Genomic DNA, 16,861 nt, shown 5'->3' with positions numbered 1-16,861 from the left:
GAAAAAACTGTGGGAAACTAAATCAGAACAATCTGCCATCCCCTACAGACCATCATAGCCTGAAATCAAGGTACAAATTGTTGTCCTTAAATGCTCATAGTTTGTGCAACAAAATACATCTTTTTGATTCTTACGTCAAAGGTATCAACCCCCATTTCATTACAGTCATGGAAACATGGGCACATTCCTTATTCTGTGATGAGATTTGCAGTATAGCTGGCAACAACCTGTATCGCAAAGACCATATTAATTGTTGTAGAGGTGGTGAGATGGTCTACATTCATTCAAACTTTTCAACAATTCCTTGCATTGATTTGAACCAATCACAAGAAGTAATTTTCTGCGATATATGTATGACTGTGTCAACACTTTTACTTGGAGTTGTTTACCTACACCCACCAAATTACCATCAGGACACACAACTTTGTGATATCTTCAGAACTGCCATCAGGAAAACAGCCACTAATTGTTTTTATTGCAGGCAACTTCAATCATGCTGAGATTGATTGGGAAACCTTTTGTTGGCTGCAAAATGCAAATGATTTCCTTGAGCTAGTGCTGGACTCAAACTGGTTCTAAGTAGTCAACTCCCCAACAAGAGGTGACAAAACTTTGGATCTACTCTTTACCACTACTCCTGAAATGGTTATTAGTGTTACTACTGAGGAACCTTTAAGCAACTCTGATCATTGCCAATTTGTCCCTTATGGGCAGTAACAAAGACCACAGCCATTTCCAAACTGGTCGCTTAGACTGGAACTCTTACTGCACTGAGCTAGAATGCCCAAACTAGTTGGAATTTTACAACTCTGGAGATGTGAATGTTAGTTAGTTAGTTAATTTGGCTCAAAAGCAAATAGCAAGGCCATGTAGGGGGACATGGAGTTAAGTACAGGGTGGTGTTCATGTAAAGAGTTCAGGCCACTTGAGGTCAAGGGAGGCTTTGAACAAAGCGGTCGTCGGCATCTTCACCATCTCGTCTGGCAGCTTGTTCCACGGATCCGCAACCGGACAGAGAAAGCTCCTCTCCTTCGATTGAGATGAAATCGTCGCAGGTAGAGCTTTTCGGAATGACCCCGCAGCCGACGCTCTGGAGCAGGAGTGAAGAACAGCTCTTCGAGAGGTTACACTTTCCGCTTATGATGTTGTGGGCGAGAATGAGATCACCACGGTGGCGGCGTTTTTCTAGAGAATAAAGGTCGAGCGTCCTCAGCCTTTCTTCATAGGACAAATTTTTGAGACCATGAACCATGCGGGTAGCCAGCTTCTGGACTCTTTCGAGATGCTGTATGTCTTTGAGGAGATAAGGAGAAGAGGCTTGAATCCCGTACTCCAATATGGGTCTCACCAGCGTGACATAGAGTGGTAGGAATATGGCTGCTGTGAGCATTCCGAATGACCGTCGAATCAAGAACAGAATTCCGCGTGCTTTGTTGGCAGCATGGACGCACTGGGCCGAAGGCGAAAAGGAGGAATCCACCAAGATACCCAGGTCCTTTACCTGATCGGTCCTCTCCAGCAGCAGACAACCCGGCTCGAAATCAAGTTGAGTTGCAGGGGGAGAGCCAACAGGCAGATGACAGCACTTTGACACGTTCAGACACAGGTCCCATTCGTTAGACCACCTCCAAATTTGGTGGAGGCATCGACGAAGATCCTCTATATCACCGTGAGCAGTTTGATATCATCGGCAAATAGAAGGGTGTGTTGCGTGAGGTCGTCGGGCAAGTCATTTATGAAGACTAAGAACAATACTATACTTCAAAACATTCTGAGCTCAATATAGACAGTATGTACAACATCAGTACCGCGTAAGCACAAAAAACATCCCAAAATTGCAATTTGGGAGACTGCAGCAGTCAGACTTGTCAGGAAAGAATGTTGTATGCTGAACTGGAATACAAACTGCATAAATCAGATATAAATAGAAAAAGCGCAATAAATCATCCATCTCAAGCAGGTGACAGAAAGGAGAGTACTTAAATTTGAACAATGCATAGCAACCAACACTGACAGTAAAGTGTTCTGGAAATATGTACATTCAATGTAGAGACCTCGCTCTCCAGTTGGTCTTTTTCGCAAACCCCACACAAGTCAGATTACTGACGATCTCAAAGAATGCGTAGAACAACCATTAGCATCGCTTGGGGATGGGGGCAGTGTTCCCTGGACGGAACTTTTAAAGAGGCAGCACTTTTCATCTTATTGCTGTCAGCAATATGTGTTTTTTGTGGGGTCTGGGAGTGGTACACACAAGTGCACAGAACTCATTGCTGAATGCTATGCAGGCATTTTCACTGTTGAAAATCAAAATGTACCATCTCCACCAACTCTGACATCAAATTCTATAACAACTATGAAATTTACACCTGCAATGTTGCAACATCACTTTAAGAATAAGTGCCACTATGCCTCTCCTGGTCTTGATGGTGTTACATACCTGCTTTTCAAAAGTGGTGGGTAGGGTGACCACATGTTGTCTGTCAACTATTGTCCAGTCAGTCTTACTAGCTGCATTGCCAAACTGATGGAATCCTGTGTCACAAAGTCTGGAACTTCTGGAATTCTCACAGCCTTATCCAGCCCACAATTTGGATTTATCCCTTACTCCAGCTGCTATGATCAACTTACTGTTTCTTGAAGACATCACCTGGATCACTGATGACGGCTCATGGGTGGATGTTGTTTACCTTGACTTTGCTAAAGCTTTTAATCTGTGTCACACGAAAGACTTATGGCAAAACTCTCTGCAATGGGTGTGAAAGATGATCTTTATAACTGGTTGTAGTCATCCATTCTCAGCTGAAAAGCGGTAATCACTGTTCTAGGACAGCATTCTTCAGCCTATAAGATATCATCTGGTGTACTGCAGGGATCTGTTCTTGGTCCCCTTTTGTTTGTTGCATACATTAATGACATAGATGCCAACTTAAAGAATGCCACAATGCTGAAATATGACATGTTGTACCTTGAGATAAAAAGGACAGATCCTGAACACTATAGATCTTTCCTGCAATTGGACTTGGACACACTGCAGCAATGGATCAAGGACTGGCAACTCAAGCTGGCTGTGGACAATTGTACCACCATGCATTTTGGGAGGAAAAACCCAGCATCCACATACTCCCTCCACAACACTAATATCAAGAAGTTTTCTTGTGAATGTGACCTGGGCATTACTGTCAGTAGCAATTTGTGCAGCTCTAAAATTGTCGAGGCCAGGGTTATCTTGACATCAATCAGCAAGACCTTTGTCAGCCACTCTCCAGCTATCTATTTAAGGCTATGGTGCGGCCACACTTGGAATTTGTATCACCGGTCTGGAACCCATATCTTGCTCAGATAAGAAACTGTTCAGAGATGTGCAACCAAGCAAATCCTCTCCATCAGGCATCTACCATACTCTGAATGCCTTGCTTCCCTGGGCATGGATACACTGAAGCTCCGATGTCTGGCAACTGACTTGGTAAATACCCATAAAATTATTAACCATCGTGTTAACAGTAACTTAATCGACTAGCCCCCCCCCCCTCCACACAAATTTCAGGCCTTGTGTCTTTAGTAGAAAGGATTATTATTATTATTCTTTTTTACTCTTGGCACAAGGCCTGAAAATTTTGGGACGGGGGCCAATCGATTAGATCAACCCCAGTATGCAACTGGTACTTAATTTATCGACCCGAAAGGATGAAAGGCAAAGTCGACTCCGGTGGAGTTTGAACAGAATGTAAAGACAGTTGAATTACCACTAAGGATTATCATTATTATTATTGAGGCAGCAAGCTGGCAGAATCGTTAGCGTACTGAGTAAAATGTTTAGCAGCATTTCATCCATCTTTGCGTCCTGAGTTCAAATGCCACCAAGGTCAAATTTGCCTTTCAAGGTTGATAAATTAAGTACTAGTGAAACACTGGGGTCAATGTAATTTCAGGTTTTATTCCTTTAGTAGAAAGGATTATTATTATTACAGCTTTATAATTCATCTCTGCATACCAACATGGTATTAAAAGAGCTAGAGTTAGTTCTATTTAAACATTCTTTTCTTTCTGTAAATTCCAAATTGACAGTTACGTGAGATAACACTTCATTGTTAAAATAAAGAGAAAGGTAATGCAAGGCATATTTATTGAATTTAAACTGTTGTTAAATGACAAGGTTTTAAAATATTGCCAGATTATTTCATTTTTCTCACATTCAGCAAACAACTTCCTCACTAAATGTGAGAAAATGACATGAATTGGACATTTTGTGATAGAAATATGTAACACAAGGGGTTAAGAAATAAGATAGGCATTAATTAACTAAACAGAAAAAATATGGTGGAAATATTTTGAAAAATGATGGCTGTCTAATTATTTTTCCCAGTAAATCTATATTTATCTTTTTATAGTATCAAAGATGATGTTTCTAAACATTCAAATATTTATGTGAATAGTCAAAACAAGAGTTTCATAGTCCTACTTATGAAATGTAAAGCTGTTGGGTTTTGTTTGGACATATAAATGTACGAGGTGGTATCAAAAGGTTGTCAGACTAATTATGTTTAATAAAAAATAACTTATTTATCCAAGTTTTAACATCATCTCCTTTGAAACAGTCACCTTGCACAGCAATTCACTGGTCCCAGTGTTCCTGCCACTTTTGGAATCCAGCCTGGAAGTTATTTTCCCTGAGTCGAGGACGTCAATAATTCATTCTGGATCTCAACAATGGTGGTTAAAACAGTGACCTTTGAGCTGCATTTTCATCTTGGGGAAGAGATGGAAGTCTGCAGGTGCTAAATCTGGTGAACAGGGTGGGTGCGGAAGCGATACCATGTTGTTTTTGGTGAGAAACTCAAGAGTGAGGAGAGCTCAGTGACAGGGTGCATTGACATAGTGAAGAATCAAATTCTTCAAGCTCCACAGATCCGGTCGCTTTCGCTGAATGTCCTCCCTCAGATGTTTCAAAACATCGCAGTAGAACTCTTGATTTATGGTCTGGCCCTGGGGCATGAATTCTTGATGCACAATATCACATTTCCAGGAGTGACACTCATGGCAGGTCTTCCAGATCGCTCACTGTCTCCTAGGGACATTCTTCTGCTTTTGAAGTGCCTGTGTCACTCGAAACATTGCGTACAACCCATTGCCTCATTGTCATAAGCTTGCCGAAGCATGCTCAATGTCTCCGTAGCAGACTTCCCAAGTTTAAGGCAAAATTTCATGTTGGCTCGTTCCTGTCCATGACAAAATCATACACTACATCATACTTGTGATCACAAAAACACAAATTTCACAACTTGCAAAATAAGCAGTGATGTCACTCAGCACACTGCCTCATGTAGGTCACTGCTAGCTCTCACTGCATATGCTACTATGTGCTGCCACCTGTTGGCATGCTACAGAACTAGTCCGAAAACTTTCTGGTAGACAGAAGGTAATACAGAACTGTTTCTAACATTAGGAAATAAAAAATTATATTAAGCCCAAAATTAAGCTGTTAAAACTTTAACCATAGATCTAAGTACATTGAATTTATAATTTTATTTTTAAGAAAACTTGATATAAAGAAAAGAAATGTAATGATGATAGTATTAAAAAGGTTGTTGCTTATAAGGCACAAAATAAATATAGCCAATGGTTTCTTGAGTGGACTGTTCCAAGCATTTAATACATATTCCATCTGAGGGAACACGATTAGTATGTTTACAGAAACTATTAAGCTATTTCTATTTGTTGTTGGTCTTCTCACTCCAGATTCAAAGGTAATGTTAATGCTTTTCTGTAAGCTGTTATCAGTATAAACAAAGTAGAATGGCTTTGACCGAAGATCAACTCTGATTTCAGCTTTCTAGAAGCATACTCCTACTTTACAACACTCACTGTATCCAGTTTGTTTCTAAGAAACTTAATACAGAAAAATAGTTTACTTTATCTCATTTCATTAAGCAGTTTAATAGGAAAAAGAAAAAGGATAGCAAGCAAAAACCAAATATTGTCATCAGTTAGTATGTCTGTAGAATAAATTTCACTTCACAAATTTCTCCAAGGATTTGCTTTTTTTTTTCAGATCAACTATAACTATCTTGATCTATGTTTCCTTTAAAATACTTGATATTTTATCAACACATTAAGAATATTAACATGTAGGAAAGAAGCTAAAAACCAAATATAAAATACACTGAACTGCAAAAGAAACACGAGATATGTGTGACTGTGAAATGTGTTTTAATTTCATTATGTCAGAGATAAATTTTGATATATCTGATAAAGTCAATTTCTTGGATGCACTTTGACTACAGTCTATGGGTCGTTGTCATATGTTCTGGTAGTGGGTGGATCTAGCACATTGACATTGTAGGGTGTGACATGTTCAATACCGTGTATGCCCTCCCTGGGTGTTTAAAACGCCCATACACCGTTGGTACACAGAGTGCATGCGGTGGTTCACAAAAGCCATTGGCACCTGTGCCTACACTCTGAGGAAAGCTACTCCCAGTTCCACATAAGCTGTTGGTCTTGGGACCACCTGGTTCAACCGTCACTGGATTTCATCCCACAGGAGTTCAATTGGGTTCAAATCTGGGCTGAGAGCTGGCCACTGCATGGTTCTGATGCAGGAATTCCATGGTGACCCTGGCGACGTGGGAGGGAACACTGTCCTGCTGGAACATGTGGCTATGGTGACATGTGAAGAAGGGCACGATGTGAGGTCTTAGGATCTGGTCAACGTAGTGCTGTGCTGTGATGCCATTCCCTCTGCCTGCATCAACATTTTGGAACACATGGGGCCCAATTCTCTGATTCAGGTATATAGCACCCCAAACCATGATGCTTTGTACACGCCATATATCTCTCTCCATGACACATGCATCTCTGTTGCATTCACCCCTCCTAGGTCACACCCTCACTCTGCCATCTGAGGTAGAAATGCACTACTGACTCTTGTCAGAGAAGACTATTGACCTCCATTGTTGGTGCAGTGTGCTCCACTGTAGTCATGTGTGATGGTGGTGGGTGGCAAGGACAAGCCCTTGAGCATGATGATGGCAATGCAGGTTGTTGGCGGACAGTTGATGTTATACCATGTTGTCACTGATGGGTTGCTGTCCAGTGCCAATGGTCTCATAAGCTGTCACACTGGCAAGTCCAAAGCAATCACAGAGGTGTCAAAGGTGGATGAAACAGTCCTACCTGGGCATGGTCACCCAGGAGTGCCCTCTGCAGGCACGGTCTGCAGTGCTGTTGGTCTTGTTGTATCACTGTTGCAGGCAATAGATGGTGCAGACATGGACATTATAAGCTTTCGCAACAACCAGGTATGCTGCCCTGCTTGCAATTGACCAATAGCATGTTCTCTCTGCGCTGCTGACAATCAGGTCATGCTTGATGCATCCAAATTATGAATGCCAGGAATATGGTTTGAGCTGATTTTTATACCCATAACCTCCAATGAGATGCACGTGCATTTTGGTTTTCATGACAATTGTTTGCAACTGCCACCCACTGCATTCAATGCAGCTGTGTTTTGGCGTCTCGTTTCAGGGAAAGTTGAAAGGTTACCTACAATTTGGGTCTCAGCCATAAACAGCATGTCTTGGAATATTTACACTTATATCCCCGAAATAAATTTTCAGAATTTACCATATAAAAATAACATTTGAAAAAATTGTGTTTCTTTTGCGGTTCAGCGTATAGTTACAAAATACATAAACTCTAAGCACAATTTAGAAGCCATACACCATAGTCAAAACCTTAAGGTGATTCTTCAAATGATTATTATGTAATTAAATAAAAATAATCTTAACTGTTCCAGGGCCATGGGAACTCTGCCAGGCTACCTTCTCACCACTTGTCACACCCTCTTCAAGTAACTCATAACCTCATATTACCGCTTACCTCAATCACATACCTCTCTAAAGGAATGAAACAGAAAGTGGAAGAACTGTTTTCTGCTGTATTACAGCCTTACAAGTAATGTTAGGCAGTGATACAGTATTGATGTTCAACAAAGAAACTTCTACATATTGTATGACCTGCTGGAAACAGCAGTCATATCCTCTTCAAAATACAAATACACCTACCATCTTAAGTAAGGGATGTATAAGACAATGTAATTCCTGATATAAAAAATATTTAAAAAATGATGTTTACTGGAATGCCTTTCATCATAGATTTGGTTCATCAGAACTGATATGGGACTAAGCAACAACCAAGTCAATGAAGAAAGATTTCTGTGTGGTCACTTGAGCAACTAAAATAACAGCCAAATTTTCTTATTCAGGCTCACAACATCTGAATACAGTGCAATATAATTTCTTTTTCTCAACAGGCCCTGCACTAATTAATGTTATCCCAAAAGAAATCAAAAAAGAAAAAAAAATCCCATCATCTTCAAATAATACCTGGACAAATTTCTTCAAGGGATATCAGGTAAGTCACCTATACTTGAATACATCTCAGTCAACAAGAGCTCCCTACTTGAATAGATCATGATGACCACAAAATTTGATTTAAAAATTACTTAACTGATCCTATCAGGTGGTGCTATTAAATTAGATATGGCTTGGGCCAAAGTTTAGCTGAAACATGTTTATCAAGTTTCAGTCACCACATTCAAAATTTTAAAATGACACATTGAATAACAAAGTCCATTATATTACAAAAATACGAGACATATAATACATGATAGAAAACAGACACATGATGGAAAATTGTTCCAGCATACTCTTGCCTGAATCATGCAAGTATGGAAAAGTACATGTTAGGGCAGTGGTTCCCTCAGTACTTATAACAGAAAATAACATTAAACTTTAGCACCTTCATGTATGTACAACTCAGCATTCCACTTTAAAATGAAAAAAATGTTTTCTTTAGCAATCAAGTCTCGGTTACTACTCATTTTTTCAAGAATATAACATCAAAAGGAAGATGGATGTTAGCATGAGGTTGAAAGTAAGTTTCTTTAAGGAAAAGTATTGGAGGTTAAACACAATTCTAATGTTAAGACAGTGACATTACATCTGACTGCAAAGTGGAATAGTTGCTCTCAAAATACCAGCTTCAACAATTCATACAGATAATCAAAGATATAGAACTAGTCTATATAGGCGCAGGAGTGGCTGTGTGGTAAGTAGCTTGTTTACCAACCACATGGTTCCGGGTTCAGTCCCACTGCGTGGCACCTTGGGCAAGTGTCTTCTACTATAGCCTCAGGCCGACCAATGCCTTGTGAGTGGATTTGGTAGACGGAAACTGAAAGAAGCCCATCGTATATATGTATATATATGCGTGTGTGTGTTTGTCCCCCTAGCATTGCTTGACAACCGATGCTGGTGTGTTTATGTCCCCGTTACTTAGCGGTTCGGCAAAAGAGACCGATAGAATAAGTACTGGGCTTACAAAAGAATAAGTCCCGGTGTTGAGTTGCTCGATTAAAGGTGGTGCTCCAGCATGGCTGCAGTCAAATGACTGAAACAAGTAAAAGAGTAAAAGAGAGAGAGTCTATCCAATTTAGCATGTAAAATCAAATGTAAATAAAATAAAAGAAAATTTCTACAGAAAGACCTTAAGATTGGATTATGAAGAAAAGTTAGCAAACTTATTCATCAATTCCATTTCTGATATCATCAAAAGAACAGGAGGAACAAAGTTTTAAATATGAACTTTAACAACAGGCTGGCAAGTTATTTTGCAGAAATGAGAATTCAACAGAGCAACTTATACAGAGAAACTTAAAAGAATGGAAACTACAATTTTCTGTAATTCAGAGCACCTCATAGTCCAAGCAGACAAAATAGAAAGAATGTTGCTCCAGAGGATAGTAAGGCAGATGTGCTGGAACAGCTACTCTGACTCATGGGGCTCACACTTGCAGATAGCCATCTCTGCCCTGATAGCAGTGAGCAAGGATATGGTCTTGGGGTAAAGAACACTGGAGGCCTCCACTGCTACAAGCTTGATCATAAACCCAACAGAGAGTAACTGATACCTTGACAGTTTGCTTTTCTGATGAGCAGTGGAACCAGGGGTGGTAGTTGAACGCACTAAGTTGCCACTGGAGAAGGTGTCACAGCATGAGACATCCCAGATGAGAGGCCTACTGCTACAAAATGGGAAAATTGTCATACCATCAGGCCTTTTATTGCCCCTTCAGTCTAGCCCCACTGGTTCAAGCTGTAAAGGGAAGCCAATAGTATCTAGGCCATGCTTTATGATCTCGTTTAAGGGCAGTATGACACAGGAGATGACCAGTACTATGATGGCATGACTGTGGATAGAGGCTGAAAGGATCCAGTGGCATTCACAAGGCTCACAGATTTGGAGGCTAAGCCTCAGGGAAATGCTAATGTGCAAACAGTCACTAGGAAGCTGAGTGCCAATCATGAGTGATGGCACCACATTGAGTCAGGCTCCATTGTGAGGCTTGGATGCAGAGCAGAAAAATGCCAGACAGTGCTGGTCAAGTTGGTACACTAACTTGCCTGAGTCTCACAATCTGTTAGAGATAGTGCTGCCTAGTCCAAGATTAATAGCCCTTTGGCAATCACTTTCTACATACTTTTCCCTACAGGTACTGATTTTCAACTCTTAAGGCCAAATATTAGCTGTATTGTTCTCACTGATCTCATTGAGCCTACAAAGGCTATGGGCACAGCCATTTGTTCTAGATCACTGATTCTCAACTTTTGAACTTAGTAACCCCAATTTACAGACACTCACCCCCATGTTTCTCAGAAACAAAAAAAAAAAAGCAAATTATTTTAAATAAACAAAAGCTAATTTTGTGCAGTGGTCTACTATCCATATGCTCTTATACTACCCTATTCAGCATGTGCTTTATTTTAGATATTTGCACTGACTAGTGTCACAGATTCTTTAAGAAATCCAGTTATGCTGGACTTTAGTACATCATCAATCATATTCTTAGTCACTGATAATACAATGTCCTATTCATATTCTAATCACAACAAAGCATATTTTAAAAATATGTTTACAATATAAAAATTGTACTTGGTTTAAATATCTTCTATAAAAAATCTCAGTCTTTCTAAACATCAAGCATCTCCCCAACACACTGTTTTCTTGTGAGCTCACAATGCTTTGAAGGGAATACTGCTTCTAAGGTTAAGAACCACTACTTCAGACCATTCCAAAAAGAAAAAAAAAAAATCTCATTTGGATTAGAATTTCATCCTAGAAAGAATTCTACTGAGAAGTATTAGATATTACAAAATATATATATTTAAATCTAAAATTCTTTGTTTCTTTCTCTCATTAGACACATCAACCTCTGGATATCATATCAACATTATATCATCAAGATAGTCATTCTTATCCTCATGTGCATTTTATCTATGATCGTTAACTTTATTTCCTCAAAGTCCAGTCTCGCTTTAGCTATTATCTTTGACCAGCACCTTATCAAGCCTAATTTTGTCATACCTTGCTCAGTCAGTTTTTGTTCTTCTTTTTATGTATTTATTTGTTAAAATAATTTAGTTAGGAAGAAGTAGCACCAATACTCTTTCTCAGGATCTCTGTTACTGGCAGGAGAAAGTTATTCTCAGACGGTGCCAAAAGGCTCAAATACTTACACCAGAGTGGAGTCCACTAAACATCCAAGAAATAGGTGGAGGTATTGAAACCAGGTGATGGTTCAGTCTACCACCCAATAACATGAATAGTCCCACCAGCTGACTTTCAGAGTTTCCATTTACTAAATTTAACTTACAAGGCTTTGGGCAACCCAAAGATATGGTAAACAAGACGTGACAAGAAACATTTTCTCTCATATATAAAAAGAATATCTGTCATTGAAAACTACTAATTTTACTCCTTAGGCTATCTACTTAGCAAGGATTAATTGGGTCATCTAGATAAATGAACTTAATCTAAGGAACCATTCACATATCACACTGAGTTGGTAGATTTAATGCCTCATTCCCTGTCAGTCTGTAATTGCACTATATCTCTTATGCTCTAATTAGTTGATTAATCTAAATTATACTGAGGTCCTGCTCACTTTTCTTAGAATTGACCAAAATCATTTTTCTAACACTAATATATTTCTTTACTACCCACAAGGAGCTAAACATAGAGGGGTAAAACAAGGACAGACAAAGGGATTAAGTCGATTACATCAACCCCAGTGTGAAACTGGTACTTTATTTATCGACCCCGAAAGGATGAAAGGCAAAGTCGACCTCGGCGGAATTTGAACTCAGAACGCAACGACAAACGAAATACTGCTAAGCATTTTGCCTGATGCGCTAACGTTTCTACTTTTTCTTTGAATAAAGCTCTTTATTCAGTTGTTTTCTTAATACACAGTCTTAATGCATACTAGTATGTATCTTGCAGGTTCCTTGAACTTACCCTTTGATAGTTGATTATATAATAGAATATACAAGGTTTTCAGAGAGGACAGCTTTTCATTTGTGATGTGAGATAATTAATAGACCTCTTCCTTCCACAATATTTTGCAAATTGGTTGGTACTAGGATGGTCCATACCATAAAGCAAGTCTGTTTTTGTTCTAAAATAAATACTCCAAGAGCCGCAAAACCTTACATTATTGGTATTACCAGATAAACAAAAGGTTTGATGCCCCTTTTTTCAAAGTAAGAATAACTTCCACAGTTTACTCTTTTACTTGTTTCAGTCATTTGACTGCGGCCATGCTGGAGTACCACCTTTAGTCGAGGAAATTGACCCCCAGGACTTATTCCTTGCAAGCCTAGTACTTATTCCATCGGTCTCTTTTGCAGAACTGCTAAGTTACGGGGACGCAACCACACCAGCATCGGTTGTCAAGCGATGTTGGGGGGGTGGGACAAACACAGACACACAAACATATACACCACGTACATATATACGACGGGCTTCTTTCAGTTTCCGTCTACCAAATCCACTCACAAGGCTTTGGTAGAAGACACTTGCCCAAGGTGCCACGCAGCGGGACTGAGCCCAGAACCATGTGGTTGATAAGCAACCTACTTACTACACAGCCACTCCTTTTGAATAAGAATTTATTGATATGAATTTTATTATATGTAACACATACAAACTAAGTGCAAAGTATTTGTGGCTTGTCGGTAAGTAACGTTTATAAACTGAACGTTAAGAAATATGTAATTATGAAGTATTAGGAGATAACAAACAAATACCAGCCAAAGGTTAGATCTTTAAAATGTTATAAAAAAACATTCCAAAAGTAGAGAAATGATAGCGTGAACTGAATGAAGTTAAGAAGCTTCTGATGGCTTAATTTAAATGCGGATTATATCAAACGTGTGTATGTGTGAGAGAGAACGAGAGAGAGAGAGCGTGTGTGTATGTGAACTTTGCAAAAAGAAAAAAAAATTAGATGCTGAAAGAATATCGCAGAGAGCAAATAGCTTGCATGCACATTAGCTCTATGCTATATGATACGGGTGGCTAGTAAATAAGCTGACGCGAACGAAAGGGTTAAAAAAATACTACCACAGTAACATAAAAAATATATAAATCCTTTTAGCGAAGGAAGAGAAATCTAGTGATTGAAGGAAACACGATCCAACGAAATCTTCACGTTGTCGTTCAACCTGCTAGAAATAACAGCCTGAGCTCCCTCAAATCACACTCAACAGTCTTAAAAAGGACTCGTTGGATAACGTGGTACTGGGTTCTATGTACTTAAGAAGAAAAAAACTAGATAGTCACGGCTGGAATGTTTTTGATTACAGGCCTGCTCTATTAGAACTGACATGAGGATAAACATTGCTGAACCAACAAAGCAGCTTCATCATAGTTGCTCGCTCTGCTAGAAACATCAGCCAATTAACCCTCAAACCATACTCTAGTCTCATTAGAATAGGATAAAGTGGTCACGAACACTATACTGAGAGAAAGAAAGAAAGAAAGATTATCTTGGTTGAAATGCTATTGCTTAGAACTGATCTAAGGCTAAACAAGTAACTAATGAAGGAGTCTTCCATCTGGTCGCACGACCTACAAGAAACTGCAATCATCCCCCCGCCCCCAAGCATATTCCACTTTCTTAAAAATTAACACGTGGATAATGTTTTATATACACTCAATTTAGAAAGATTGAATGACCATAGCAAGACCATCTTAGATCACAGGTTTGCTTGGTCAGGGTTGGCCTGGGGCTAAACAACAGCTGAACCCACTACAATATTGATTGATACAACATCAGAGGTGAACTAAGGTTAACTCTGAAATATAAACTATCTTTCTTCTCTTCGATTAAGGTGAGATTTAATTTTATGAAGCATTCTCCAACCCTTACACAAATCGTTTATCAACATTGTAGGCCTACAGTTTTAATGATAGCACAAATAAACAGAGCTTATGAATCTGTCGAGAGGTTATCGTATGACATCATTTGTTTTGAAGGACTTATACCCAGCCCACTAAAACTATATTTTATATTCAAATATATATATATATATATATATATATATATCACAATAAAATATATCTAGTGACGAATATCTTTCTAATTGCGTGTAAAATTAGCTCCAGTTGAAGTAAACGATGAGTCCAGCTCGGGGATTAACCGATTTAGATTATTGATGATTTCAGAGGAATTTGAAGGCAGGGAGAATCTAAATTTAATGATTACCAAAGCTACATCCCCTGAAAGAGAAACCACCCGTTAGCAATGCAAATCGATACGTGATTGATATAATAGTTTGGACAAGTATTAGTCATCACAACCATTAAAAAAAAAAGAAGAGTAGCTGAACTGGATGCTGTAATTTAATTCATTCACAAGCAAAAACATTGTTCATGACCATTAAAGTTAGGGTTACATAAGCGTTAATGTACAATTCTTATACCAGCTCGAGGCGCCGGCTCTTAATACCAATTACTTGAAAGATAACTAGGAAATTCTACATAGTTGGTCAACCAACTAGAAATAGCAGCCAAATTTCCCTTAAATCCCATCCCACCACCGTAAGAAATATCTAAAATTGATATTGTAGTACTGGATACATAGTCTCTATAAAACAAAAAAAGTGAGGCGATTATGAATGAATAGATTCATTGATCATAGTTCTATTTAATCAATGCAGAAATAGACAAAACAAGTTATGAAGATACACATGATAGATCGGCTGTTCATCTCCGCATATCTTTTAGAAAACCTCACACTTTAGCGTGTTAAACATACACGTATTTATTTATACACGCTCATATAGTAACTGAACATTGTTTATAACAAATTGGAAGAGTACTCAATGCGAAACATAGAGTATAATTATATTTATCAGCTGTCTAATGTCTCTACATGAAATTTCAATATACCTCGATCGGTTCAGTAATCGCTGATCTATGTTATGTTATTGTTTTGCTGTATGCCAACCCTGATGGAGCAGATCAACGATCAAAGCGTTCCAGTCATGAACATCCCATCTAATTTGCAGACAATGCATCGAGAATTTAATCAAAATTGTCTCCCTACTAGTTTTAAGATGGTAGGGTATGATTTAAGGAATTTGGCTCCGTTTTGTAACAAAATAGATGTTTTTTGTTGGATCGACGTTCATATGTGTGTGCGCGCGTGTGTTCTCACATAGGGGAATATCGTGCATATAGATGTGCACTTATGTGGGAATTAAGTTCAATGTCGGACTTTATTGGTTACTATGGCCCTTTATTCTTACATCTATCATGAATATAGTGTGAATAAACGGTGATATATGTGACACCGAAAATATTTACAGTTGTTAATGGTAAAAGCAAGAAGATAAATCGCCTTCTCTAAGCCTCTTACATCGTAAAATAGCAGGGCACGGCATTTTAAACACAAATAAGAGGCACAGAAAAATTGGTAGCTATTTTACATCACTTACCGGTGGTGATACCAGTAGCAATTGTTTGTCCACTCATACCAGGAATTTATGGTAGTTGCGATAAAACGTAGAGGCAGCTGATAAACAGGATCGCTCTTGCTTCGTGAGCTTCGCCGGGATTGAACGAATCGGGTTAAGAGAGACACCTATTAAAGCAAGACCGACAGTCAGACAAGCTGCATGTATACGTAGAGTCACGCACGCACATGATACGTACATCGGATTACAATTACGCATACACGCACACAGATACATACACGTGTGCATGTTCAAGTTCGAGAAGGTAAGAGAGAAAGAAATAGAAGCAGTATATATTTGGCAATATTGAACGTGATGACAAATGAGAGAGAACGGGAACAATAGCATACGGAGTGAGAGAGAGAGAAAAAAAGAGAGAGAAAGAGAGGCGGTTACGAAGTAGAGGAAATAGTAAGAGAAAGAAAAGATGCGAGGAGAAAAGATTAATAGATTAAAATCTGACAAAACAGGGAGAAAGCAACAGCGATAGAAAAGAGAATATAAACTAAGTATGAAAATAGGAGTATTATATAATAAATACAATCGAAATGCGAAACTGCTGTTATGAATAAACTCCTTCCCACGCTACCACACTTTGTCTATATCTATCTATCTATCTATCTATCTATGTGTGTGTATGTATGTATGCATATATATATATATATATATATATATATATATATATATATATATATATACATACATACATACACACACACACACACACACACACACATATATCATTATCATTTAACGTCCGTTGTTCAAGTTGGCATGGGTTGGACGGTTTGACTGGGCTGGCACGCTGGAAGGCTGCACCAGACTCCAGTCTGATTTGACATGGTTTTCTACCGCTGGATGCCTTTCCTAATGCCAACCACTCCAAGAGTATAATGGGTGCTATGAATGTACATATATATATATGAATATGCATTCATATATACATATATACATATATATATATATATATGTATATATATATATATATTATATATATA

The 16,861-nt window shown here is 38.7% G+C and overlaps 1 protein-coding gene across 1 annotated transcript in view; it reads right to left on the bottom strand.

Annotated features, from left to right (window-relative positions):
• Nucleotides 1-16,154, bottom strand: part of LOC115211795 (pyridoxal 5'-phosphate synthase subunit SNZERR) — a 31,344-nt gene extending 15,190 nt beyond the window's left edge. The window contains exon 1 of the mRNA XM_029780497.2: nt 15,846-16,154. Within this exon, the coding sequence (XP_029636357.1) occupies nt 15,846-15,882 (37 nt within the window). The 5' untranslated portion in view covers nt 15,883-16,154. The remainder of the gene's footprint in view (nt 1-15,845) is intronic.
• Between the last annotated feature and the right edge of the window lie 707 nt (nt 16,155-16,861).

The sequence above is a fragment of the Octopus sinensis genome, linkage group LG5 (assembly GCF_006345805.1).
Source record: "Octopus sinensis linkage group LG5, ASM634580v1, whole genome shotgun sequence".
Taxonomy (NCBI): domain Eukaryota; kingdom Metazoa; phylum Mollusca; class Cephalopoda; order Octopoda; family Octopodidae; genus Octopus; species Octopus sinensis.
Note: the sequence above shows the minus strand (reverse complement) of the source record. Positions and strands in the feature narration are given on the sequence as shown.